General features: G+C 44.0%; 1 long non-coding RNA gene and 1 gene segment (V, D, J or C); one reads left to right on the top strand and one right to left on the bottom strand.

Moving 5' to 3' along the window:
• The window catches only part of LOC105726892 (uncharacterized), a 105,303-nt gene extending 104,589 nt beyond the window's left edge, over positions 1-714 (bottom strand). Inside the window, exon 1 of the long non-coding RNA XR_010342030.1 lies at positions 609-714. This is a non-coding gene — a long non-coding RNA (uncharacterized LOC105726892). The remainder of the gene's footprint in view (positions 1-608) is intronic.
• Positions 1-12,753, top strand: part of LOC105726735 (T cell receptor alpha chain constant-like) — a 334,902-nt gene that overhangs the window by 267,235 nt on the left and 54,914 nt on the right. The window contains 1 exon segment of the C gene segment in view: positions 22-80. Coding sequence covers positions 22-80 — 59 coding nt within the window.

The following is a 12,753-nucleotide window of genomic DNA, read 5'->3' as shown; positions in this document are numbered from 1 at the left end:
TAAAGCCATGTGCTGTGGTGTAACTCAGGGAGCCCAGAAGCTGGTATTTGGGCAAGGAACCAGACTGACCATCAACCCAAGTAAGTATGAAAGGGTGAAGCTACATGCAGCTGGCTATAGTCTTTTCCTTTCTGGGTCATGTCCTGCAAGCTCTCCTTGAGGGACATATACTCATTTTTCACAGTCCTTTATAGAGAAGCAGACCCGGAAAGATAGGAAAGCCCCCAAATTTCTACCTTTAAACACCTCCCTGTAAAAAAAAACTCTTGCTTCCCTCCTCTTCTACAGTTTCCAGTAAATCAGAATCCAGTGAGCTGATATGAGCAATTTCAATGAAAAAAAAAAAGCAGAGAAATAGTTACCCCAACAAGTGCAAAAAGTAGAAACTATCTGAGTACCAGCCAGGGCAAGACAATTAGGAAAGAAAAAAAAAAAAGAAATGGATTACTGGAACCATGATGGCAGCTTAGTCACAAAGAAAATAATTAAAAATTTTAAACTAAAAAAACTTTAAAGATATATATACACACACATATAAGTGTGTGTGTGTGTGTATGTGTGTGTGTGTATATCAGGGCTCCATTCCCCTCTGGAAGCCCAGCACCCACCTATAGCAGCTGCCTTCTGGACTTATTATCAAATAACCTATCAACCTGTAGTTTAATGAAGAGTTGAGCAATCGAGATCCTATTGACCCCCAGGACCCTCTACAAAGAGCAGCTTCTGTTCGTGTTTCTGTAAAGCCTTCCATGGCTGTGAGAATAGTGGAGGTAGCAACTATAAACTGACATTTGGAAAAGGAACTCTCTTAACCGTGAATCCAAGTAAGTTTGAAGGGAGTTGGGGAATGGGGGATTCAATCACTTCTTTAAATTACTTTCCCCTCCAAAACACCCCAGCTTAGGTTCCAAATCTAATGTTTGTGCTGGGGGGATATGGTGCCCATCAGAGGGATTAGAACTGCATTGTACAAAGACTAAATTACTTTCAGCCTAAAACATTCCTATCATCCATCTTAAACAAGATTATTGGTGCAAGGAGCAAAATTGAATACAGAATCCCGAGGGATCCAGCTAAGGGTCAGGAAATGTTTGCCAAAAAGATAAAGAGGAAATTGGCATATTGTGACTCTGCAAACACAGCAGACCAAATATAAATTTTCCAGACTTACATACTAACACTCCTCTTAAATTTATTGCCTGACGTAATGGGACCCTGCAATTGCATTAACTAATGCTGAAAATTCTATAAGCAGGCTCCTTTTCTTCTTTTACCTTCACTTTATCTCTCTGAAAAGAACTGTTCTTAATCCCCAACGCAATAACTGAGGTCCCGTGGGTGGAACTGTCTGGTTAACTCAGGCAGCACATTTAACCCCACTTTTTCCTTGGTTACCAAAATAATGGATTCAGCCTCCACTTTACTTAGTTCACCTGAGAAGGGGAAAAATTCATCTGTCCTCTGAGTCGTGAGAATAGAGCAGCACATTCTCTCCTTCAAATATACACCCACCCTTCCCTAATGGTAATGTGTGAGTTCTTAGAAAAGTTTTTAAATGTTAGCTATAAAAGTAAGGCACTGTGGTTGCTATTGGCACTTCTTGAAAATCTGTGCTGCTGTTGGACTTCTGAAATGGTGCTTATAAACTAAGGCTGGAGAAGACTGACTTGGAAAATTCAGGTAAAATGAAAATGGGAAAAACCTGTCAAAGGGCTCCAGTCTCCTAAGTGCCCTGACGTTGAGTAAAGGCCAGCTGCCCCAGTTTTACTTACTCAGATCTTCTTTCTGTGATTAAGAAGAAATGCACACTGGGAAAGGGTACTTTGAAAAACACAGCCCAAGCAATATTCATAAAAAGACTGGCCCCGGTGGCCAGGTGTGTGGTAAAGGATTCAGTGACACCGTGCATGCAGCGTTGAGGGAGTTAATGCAGACTTGCTAGCAGACAGCTTGGAATGTTCTGGGATAGGCCCTGCCTGAAGAACATGCAGTGTGGTTAGCCATGAAGCTCCCATGCGCAGAAGTGCCTTGCTCAGCAGGGACAAAATCAGCCTGTCTGTGACAACAGCAACAATGAATAATATATAATGTTGTTAAATCCCAGGCATTCAGCAGTCTCCCCTGAGGTCTTATCAAATTAAAGCTTCAAGGGGATTCATATGAACATCCCAGGAGACTCAAGCACTCAGTCGATTTTTGGAGGGTGGGCAGCCGAGATTAGGGACCAGACAGTAGGCTTTTTTCTTTGGTTTCTTACTGGAAACACACTAGGGCAGGGCTCTGCGGTGAGTTTTCCAGAATGCAGAGGAGCTGGAGCCCCTCACAGCACTTGGTCAACCTCTTAGGGGACTGAGAACCGTAACAACCCCTTTACTTTAAAACGTTGACAAGATCAGGGAGTTTGACAGCCTAACTAGGCAAAGAAAACATCTGTGCAAGGCTAGCATTCATCCAGAGCTCTGGACAGTAATTGTGTGCGAGATTTCCCATGCAGTGGACTCTTTAGCTGCAGGAACTACATGGCAAGGCTGGAGTCCAAGGAACCCGTGATTAAATTATGTTTTCCCGAAGTAAGTGGAACACAGAGATTATTGCCACAGCAACACTTTAGTGCCTGTCTGTTTGAGGGCCTCAGCTGAGGGCAGGCATCTGGTTTTGTGTGTGTCCTGTGGAGGCTGAAGAGACGGTGGGAAGTTCTTTAGACAGTGAATATCGTGTAACAGTGAAGAGATGCGAGGGTAGTTTGAATCCCTGACTACTGTCCTTTAAAAAAATGGATATGTCTTCTTAGCTAAATAATAGCCTCTTTCTCTCACACTTTTCATGATAGTAAGCAAGCTAAAACTTTAACCCTTTGTAATAAGTGGTTGCTTGAAGAGATGACAGACTAGCATAAATTCAGCCAAAAAAAAAGTCTGAGTTAAAAAACTGAATTCAACTAAAGAGATATCTGTTTTTCATACCCTTTGGAGATAGGGTTTGATCATCACCACGTAATGAAACTGCCTGGATTTTGCTCTTAACATTTTTTGGTACATCCAGACACAGCCAGGGAGACTCCCAGGATTCCTGTGGTTGTGTTTGTCGGCAACAGAAGCATTGTTTGGTCAAGAAATGAAATTTACAGGAACCCCAAGTAAATGTGCAAAAGCCTGCCTCTAACAGAGACCTCACTTAACCCTACCACTGTGGCCACTGAGCTGCTCTGTGAGGTCAGAACACCTCAGGTGAAACTGTGGTGTGACCAGATGTCCTGGTTTTCCTGGGATTCGGGGGTTTTTCAGGACAAAGGTCTTGCTTTGCTGAGCCCAGAATGATCCACAGAATAGTTAATCACCATAACAAGGCACAGATAGAAACTCTTTTCTGTGAACTACTACTTACATTTCACCAGATTCAAGACTGACAAAAAAAGCTACGTTGTGTGAAAGCTCAGTTAAATGTGCCCATCATTTTATTTCTCATGCTACAGCATGAAGGGAAGCTCAGGAGATGGTGTTTCATGAGGCTGCAGTCTAAACCTCATCTAATTCTAGTCACCAAAAAGCTGAACACTCTCCTCCTGTCTCCTTGTAATCAATTCATTGTCATCAGAAATATGTGACACCTCGAGGGGAGGGTAGGACATGTCTTGAAAACTGATCAGAGAAATTGTCCTGAAAATGATGCTGTGAAATGGAAATGAGACCTTTAGAAAGAGAGATGCTGAACGTGAGAAAGCAGTAAGCCTCAGACAAAAACCAGAGGAACTAGAGAGATACGGGAGGCAGGAGGCCAGTCCTGGGGGGATGTGGCAGGTCAGTGTCCCAGGACCAGAGGTGGAAATGGTCTTCTGACCTTCGGTGGGAGGAAACTGAGCCTCACAGATCCAGGTCCCTTTGGGTGAGTTTACTCTCCCCAGAATTAAAAGAGGAGGAAGTCTGTGGGCTTCAGAAGTCCCCCTGGGGTTCTTGTAAAGGCCTCCACTGCAGTGCTAACACTGGTGGTACTGGCTTTGGAAAGCTGACATTTGGACAAGGGACCATCTTGACCGTCCATCCAAGTAAGTGTAACAGGACACAGCAGTATACTGGAAATTCTGAAATTTCACCCCAGTGTCAGGTTTTAAAGAACCAGATCTTGCTTGAAGTTAAGTGGTGTCCTCTGAGGTCCTTTCTCTTGTTTAATCTCAATATTCACAGATTTCCTTTTGGACCCTGAGTCGTTAGGTCTGTCTCCCTGCTGTGAGTACAGCTGACCTTGACCCTGGAAAGTCAGAATCTTTCCTGCTTTCAGAATCTTCTCTGGAGGCGATGCCCTAACTTTTTTGAGGTGGAGGTCAGCCTTTCCAAATGACTCCCCTGAGTAACCCATTCTGTTTAGTAGCATTACCTGTCAGAAAGTCCTTCCTTACATCAATCTTAAATTATTCTTGGTATAGCCGAGGCCGTTTCCACCAGTATCATCCACAATAAAGAGGAAAATTGAGAGCAGGGTTTGAATAGGTATGTGGTATTTGATTCAGAATGGGTTTTAAATGAAAGCGGAGAGGGAAAAAATGAAAACTAAATGGGAATCTGAGGTCTTATTTCAAATCCCTCTGTGTTTCCTGTCTGTTGTCTCCTTTTGCTTCTATAGATGCAAAACTACAAAGAGAGTGGGGAGAGAAAGGATAGACAGAAATAAACATCCACTGTGTCCATTCCCTATCGCTGAAACCACCAGGCAAGGGATTACAATTAATTCCAAAGAGTTTCAGACACACAGCTTAATACCTTTCTCCTCGTGGTGGCTTGTATCCTGGCTGATAATTAGAGCAGATAGAAAGATTTGGCTTTGGTGTTTTGCTGCTGCACCCCGCTGGGAAGAGACAGAAACTTGACTGTTTTTTAAGATTCATAAAGTTCCTTCTGTCAGTCGTTGTAAAACTCCCTGAAGCAAGATGATGCATGACAGCTATGAGAAGCTGATATTGGGAAAGGGGACACAACTTACCGTGAAGCCAAGCAAGTTGGAAAGGCCCAAACTCACAGTGTCCCTTATGTACTTTTTCTCCCTTCCCCGTTTCAGCCCTTTCGGCGCATTCCTGTAGGGATTCTAAGGGAGTCAAATGGAAATGGATTAAAGAGAGTCTGGAGCCCCGTGAGTGCTCAGAAATGATAAAGGAATGTGAGACAGAAAGGAAACAAAGCTGAAAAGCAAGAATATGTCTTTCACTGCAGCTTGTTAAGACTGCGATGGGAGATGGGTGTCAGAGAAGGGCGTCAGCACTCCAGTTGCTATTGCAGAACAGTTTTCCTAGGATCGCCATCAAGGGCAGTGTCTTTTTATGCCAAAGGGATGAGTCCAGTCCCTGTATTTCTGGAGTAGCTGCCCTTGTGCAGACATAGTTGGTCAGGCAGCTGGCACAATCGCAGTTCGGCATGTATGGAGAAGGCCACCTGAAACCTCCACCTGTATCTGCTCCATTCAGTGACAACGTAAATTCATGCCAGGTGGGTGTGGATTTGGACTATGCCAGTGCCACTATAAGGCTGAATGTTGAGTTGTTGTGATCATCTTGATGTGTGAGATGTCTCTGAGTAAAGTCTGGTTCTAATGAGCAGGGTGTAGGTTAGATCAATATTGCCCATTTTCTGTTGTGTTTCCCCCATCCCAGTAGTGTGGGAGCCAACACTGAGAGACTGACATCTGAGCTAGGGATCCCATTGAATGAAATATGCCGAAGGGATCTGAAAGGCCAAAACTGCCTTCAGAGCTCAGCCTTTGTTGTTAGCTCTTTGGCAGTTGTCATTTCAGCAAAATGCATCCACTTAGAAAGGTCAGCTCTTCATTAGCCAGACAAATGAGAACAACATATTGACCAAAGATAAGGAGTTGGGAGCCCAGATCTCAGCCTCTGAGAGCCTGGCATTTCCAGTTCTTTAATCACGGGAGCTGGTGAGCATATGCTGTCTCGGAGAAAGCAGATCAATGGTGCCTGAGGTGTCACCAAGCTAGGACTTAGAGACAGAAATGAGATGCAGATGGGGATGTTGTGTGGATTGGGGAATAATAGAGAAGGGAGGAGGAAACAGGGAGTTCAATGATGCTTTTTAAAACCCACAGCATGTGAGAAATTGTAATGACACAAAGGTGAAGAAATATATATTGTATAGATTCCTAGCAAATTTCCTACCATTCCCAACAGAATCTGGCCTCACTGTGGCTTGAACTCACAGATCCTATAGGTAATGCTGAATGATACCTGAGATGCCTTTTGAAGTGGCATCAAGAAAGACTGGGCTCTAAGATCTTTAAGAGTCACCTGTCAGTTATTGTAAAGGTTTGGATGGCTGTGTGACAACCTCCAACAAGGTGACGTTTGGGCCAGGAACAAGCTTATCAGTCATTCCAAGTAAGTCTCCCTGGGATGCTGCCTGTGGAGTGCAGTGGGGCTGACAGTCTCATACATTAGGGCTTAAACGACTGTGCAGATGGCATGGTGGTTGAGGACACAAAATTGAGAGAATCGAGATACATTGGCTCTGATCGGGGAAAAAAGAGGTCACAGAATAGCAAATATAGGCTTAGTCCTTAAAAGGTAGCACAGATAACATGGGACTTGAACGTGGCAATTTGAAAGACAACCTGTGGTCTATCAGCACATTCTAACTGCACACGGGGGACAAAAAAGGGGTGGGGCAATAAGCAATGGACATTGCGTGATGGGGGTCCTAGGGAAATGAGGCAGGTCGGAAAGAAGCAAGGTGATTGGAGCCTCATTTGGGGTTAATCTAGAGAAGAGGAATTGTTCCAGAAGTTTCACAAAGAAATATAAAGTCCAGAGATGTAATAAGGAGTCTTGATTAAAATCCACTTCAGAATCATATGACCATCAGGAGAGAAATTAAGTTTTAAAAGAAAAAGAATTTTTTAAATGCCCAAGCACAAAACAAATGGATCTACACCTTTAATTAGACAGCAAGCAGCACAAGATGCACGTTAGCCTTCCTTTTAATCCCTTCTCGGGAGGAATCAGTGCCTCCAGCTGCACATGGTCACAGCTGCTCTAAGCCCCAGCGCTCCTTCCCAGTAATAAGCTTGCTCCTGCGCCTGCACGGGGGAAGGAGATGCCTTCCTGCCTGCCTGCCTGCCTGCCCGCCCGGCCGCCCGCCCGCCCGCGCACCCGCCTACCTGCTGGTCTGCCTTTCGGTCCGTCACTTGGTAGGGCCCCAGGTGTAAGCTCTGGCTGTCTCTTCTGCCTGGTTTTTGTTGAGCTTCCTATCACGGTGGAACACCGGTAACCAGAAGTTCTATTTTGGGACAGGGACAAGTTTGACAGTCATTCCAAGTAAGTCAAAGAAAATTTTCCATCACCATTGTGTTGAACAAACCATTTAAAATGCAGAAAGAACTGTCAAAGTCTGCTACTCTATTTCTCTGCTTCTAGGTATAACTTTATCTGGAGCAGAGTAAAGACCACCCCCCCCGCCCCACCAAGAATGATTTATGCCTGGACAGGTCTTTATTTCCCTGCCTGAACACTCCTGAAGTGGGGGGGCAGGTGATGTCATTTACAGCTGGCCTTTCTAGCTCACCCCCACATCTGCACCAGCCAGAGAAGCTGGGCCCTTTGTGGCACAAGCCTCAGGAGCAGAGAATGGAAGGACACTCTTAGAGGAGAGGGACCAGGAGGCTAGAAGGGAAATGAGGTGACTTTACAGAAAACCGAATATGGGATGGTGTAAAAGGATGAGAAAACAACAGCGGGTCCACACTCGCTCATGTGTTTAGACCTGGGGGATGCACTGATACCAGCTGGAGAGAGAAAGAGGATCTGTGTTCTCTCTGAAGAAAACTTTGGCAGAAAAATCAAAACAGATCGCACATGTCAAGTCTCTCCTAATTACAGCCTTTCATCCCAGTTTCTCTCAGTTGTTCAGCAGGAAATGGTAGGAAAGGGTCACAGGTGCCTTTGATGTTGTGGATCCATTGCAGGAAGGAGATTTGCAAGAAATGGGACAGGGGCTTGCAGTAGAGTTTGGAGAGTTTAGAGTGATGGTTTTTGCAATGACTTAGAACGCTGTGTATCTAGCTCTGGATATGAGAAATTAACCTTTGGGACTGGAACGAGACTTACCATTATACCCAGTAAGTTCTTCATCCTTGGTTAGGAAATCAACCCGCATAAGATTCTGGGGGGTCATAGTAGACATGTAGGCTTAGATAATTTCCATCTGTCCTTGTTCATGACTGGTAGAGGCAGGTGGCAGCCAAATATCTAAGTTTTCCGGGGGAACTCCAGTCCTGACTATTTAATTCAAAACTAGAAAATATGATTCACAATTCTGTTTTTGTTGCTACCATCAAGTGCTAATGTGGCATGTGAAGAGAATTCAGGCATAATTACTGCATCTTCACTTTTATCTTGTGTGATAAGTTTAACTTTGAGTACTGCAAGTGTTTGGAAGAAATGGTAGAAACATAGAATATCAAAGAGACAAGCAAACCAGGAGACCCAGAAAGGCGGGCAGACAGAATGTCGGGCAGTATAATTTTACAAAACTAATCCAGTGTTGTGTCTCTCTCTGCAAATGGCAAGGTATCTGGAAAGGTGCTAAGCGCTAGTGTTCTGAGTGGGGCAGGATTATCTAAATAGAAGACTGATCTCAGGGAGAACGTTTACACTTGGAAATCTCTGGGTTGTTTTTTGTTTATTTTTCCAATGAAGTTTAGTGTGGCAGCACATCTGCATTTAGTTAATTACAATTTGGGTGAGGCACAGAATTAACTGTTAAAAACAATTATGTCTGAGATTCGGTAGATAGACAGACAGATACTGAATATATATACACAGGGTAGAAGAATGTGAGAAACATGGGCAAATAGATTTTTTGCACCTGCAATTAAATGCTATGGAAAATTTGAATATGTTCACTTTGTAACCAAAGGCAACCACACAAAATGGAATGGAAAGCATACTTGCAAGAGCAAGAACTGGAGATATGGAAACTTTCTATCTTAACCACTCAGTTACCTAGAAGAATCTTTTTTTCTTTTTTGCTGCATTAGAAATTAAAGGCATGAGTGTTGAGGATTTGGGTAGGTCAGACTTTTATAATGACAATTACATTACAAAGCACCTCTCAGCTAGGCTGGATAAAGCACTTTTAAACATCAAAGTCTTTTTCTTCTCTCTGGATAAGATAGAAAAATAGTGTCTCCTCACTCTGTATGTAGGTACAGGGAGCTCAGAGAGTTCCAGACTTACAAAGTGAGACAGGAACAGAGCTGAGCTGTGGGACCTGGGGACCCAGTGACGGCCAGTCTGCTCCCTTCCACAGGTGCTATAGTAGCCATAACCCAGGGAAATGTCCCCACGTGAGAACGTAACACCTGCAGGGAAAATTCCACTAAGAGCAAGTCAGCGTAAGAATGCCGTATCCAGCAAGGGGCAGTCAGAGGGGCTCTAAATCAGATCAGAGCCCCAAATATTTGAAAACTTGATGTGGAAGCCAGCTATAATAAGTTCGCTTTCCAAGCAGTGCTTCCAGAAGCTGTTAGTGGTTGGTAGTTGCTAAGGGTTTTGAAACTAGAGGACATCACAGCAGAGTGGAATTATTTGGAACAGCGGGCTATGATTAGAATTAATGAGATAAAGGAAAATCCTAGCTAGATGACTAGAAAAGTCCTGAAAGAAAAGCTACAGTAAACCTTGGGGGAGTTGTAGCATTTCTCCTAGTCCAAGCAGCAAAGAGCAGACACAAGGCAAATTCCAATAAGCAATCGGCCTTTTTACTTTTACAAGTTTCTGCAATTATTACTATGTCTTCAGCTTCTTGGCCAAATATCAACAGGTCCTAAATGCAAAGTGGAACAGTCCTCTGCTTCCAGAACCAAGTAACTCAGCCCCACCCCACACACCTTCCATGCTCAAGCAGTGTTTTTGTAGAGAAGTTCGATGCTGTGTGAACGATGGAAACCAGCTGGTCTTTGGCTCAGGAACCATTCTGAGAGTCAAGCCTTGTGAGTATAAAACACACTCGAGTCTCAATCTGGGTTTTGTTGCATATTAAATAAACTTTTTCTGGCTGAGAAGTATTTGATTCTAAAGAAAAGAAAAGTGAGATTCCAGGTGCAACACAAGCATTTCATCAGTGTAATTCATTAAGAATTTCCGTGTGTTGCCTTTGAGGTGTTAATCACATCCATTCACTGGTGAGATCCACAGTTTAAAATTGAGTTAAATTTGAAAAAACAAAAAAGTCAGCATCTCTGTGGGCCACAGTGCTTGCTGTTTGGGTGTCTAGACTTCCAAAATGGAAATCTCAATCTGTAGTTTTGAGCTTGGAGATTTATCCCGAGCCTGTGACTTAGAGATGTGGAAGAAAAGCTACCCACTGCTGGGCTTTGTAGGTCATTTCTGGGATCAGTGTCATGAAAAAGCCTGGGTAGACAGGTTGGTGAGGAGACACTGGTGACAGGTGTCTGCACTGTTTCTGTAAAGCTGTTGACAGCAGTGAGAAGAAAGGCAGCGGAGACAAGCTGACTTTTGGGACCGGGACTCGTTTAGCAGTTAGGCCCAGTAAGTCTAAGCAGAAAGTAAGATCTTTGTCTTTTTCTATTATTTGTTCTAGCCTGACATTTGAGTTGTGTTCCTTTGGATTCCAGATGCACAGACCATAGTGTCTTTTTATGCTCCTCTTAATATTTGTGGCTAGGGGCCCTCTATTCTTCCCATCTCTCCTACATGAGGGTCCTGTGGCCAGGTCCACACTCATAAAGAAGCCGCCAGTGATACAGTTGGTTGGTAGTGTGTCAAGAAACTCCAGTCGTCATCTTCAGGGCCCTTACTCTGGTTATGTGTGTTTCAAGCTTTTATGTCAGCAACAGAGGAGAGGGAGCAATGATCAGTCGCATTGACCAGGGCTATTAGCTGTACCTGGTGTCTGTGGGTTTCAGAGCAGCTGTGGAGGTTCTGGGAGCTTCAGAGCATGAGTTTCTGGCAGAGGAGTTTATGTAAAGGGTTGGCCCAGAGTGCATATTCAGGAGGAGGTACTGGCAAACTCACCTTTGGCAAAGGGACTCGTCTGATCATCCAGCCCTGTAAGTGCTTTTGCCTGGGAGGTGGGGTTCAAAATGCAGTCCTCATGGGGACATTTCTAAACTTTGGCTCATGTGCTTCTGGTGCCACTACCATTGTTGGCACTGTCCTAAGTATATGGAAGGTTTTGAGCCATGTAGATGAAGGAGGTGGTGCAGTTTGTTTCTTTGGAGGACTCCTGAGATCTGCCCTTTGGTAACTGTGTTAGAGTAGGAATCTATCATTGGAAAGTCTAGGCACCAGCAGACAAAGGATACGAGCTTAGGATGGGTCACGAAAATATGCCGGCCACTTTGCCAGCAGCACCTTTGCAACAAAAATTGCATCCATAGGAAATGTGGAAATGGCTGTGTAGATAGAGATTTGGCCATTTCTCCTTTTCTGTCTTTGTACCCTCTTCTCTGCCTGACTTAGGAACTTTAGTACAGTTAGTTATTAATAATTTTATTACTCGGCCCCATCACTCATCAAGTATGACAAGAGAAAGGACAAAGAATTCAATTCTCAATGTCTTCAGAGTTGAACTTGACACCTCCCAGCCTTAATCATCTAGTCAGCACCCCATGATCAACTGAGGTCAAAGAGGGCAACCAGCTGGTAATGTTAGTCAAGCGAGTATCTGGCCAGAGCCCTGCTGCCCTCATAGGAATTAATACTGTGGAGTTTGGGAAAGGGAGATGAATCCCTGAGGGCTCACCCAGGCTGCCCATCTGGGAGAGGGCATGGGGAGAGTTCTGAGTGGGGGAGGGAAGACCAGATGGAAAGTCAAGCAGCAGGTTTCTGTTATGAGGCATCTCACGGTGTAAACACCGGCACTGGTAGTAAACTCACCTTTGGGACTGGAACAAGACTTCAAGTCACCCTTGGTAGGTAACAGAAACCATGAGGTAACTTAACTGTGTTACTTTAAAACAGGGGATACTGCAGAGGGGATATCCTGGCTAGGTGTAGTCCTTCCTTCCTTCCTTCCTTCCTTGGGAGGTGATCTCACTGAGGATACATACCTGCATTCAGTCAGTTCTCGTGCTATTTTTGAACTTATTATAGACGCTTTCCTTTCCGCCTGTGAAAACAACCTCTCTGCTCCAAGCTTCTTCAGTCTTTATTACCGTGTGTATGTTTCCTTTAGAGCAGTGGTTTGGGAATTAATTTATCATCAGGACTTTGTCACTCTGGGCAGCAGAATGAAAGGGCTCTCAAGTAGAGAACAGAGAGTCCTGAATACTTGGATAACTTTTCAGGAGTGATATGTGTAAATGGGCCGAAGTGGGCTAGAATGACCTCCTAATGACTGTTTTGGAGACACACTAAGGAAACTTGCTTAATATCCTACACCCTTAACTTGTTAAAACACTGGTGAAGTAAAATCCAAACCTTGACCTTCTAAAAACATAAACAAATGCCAACCCCTCCCCTCTAAAGCATTGCCACGTTTCATTATGTGCAATTATGAAATGAATACATGATCATTTTTATGAAATTACATAGATGAGTAGTTTGAGTATTTTGAACCCGTGAGTAAGATGCAAATTATAGAAGTTCTGGAGCATCTCACCAGGCAGTTCCTCATACAAAGTGGTCCCTGAAGACAAATAGTGTACCTGGGCATGATTTGTTTGCCATGTTGGTTTATGCACCATTCAGGGACCTGTTTGAAAGCTGATTATGTCTCAGTGTGCCAATTTGGG

Source organism: Aotus nancymaae, unplaced genomic scaffold (genome assembly GCF_030222135.1).
Source record: "Aotus nancymaae isolate 86718 unplaced genomic scaffold, 86718_ANA_hifiasm-v0.15.2.pri h1tg000011l, whole genome shotgun sequence".
Taxonomy (NCBI): Eukaryota; Metazoa; Chordata; class Mammalia; order Primates; family Aotidae; genus Aotus; species Aotus nancymaae.
This window is presented reverse-complemented; position numbering and strand designations above follow the sequence as displayed.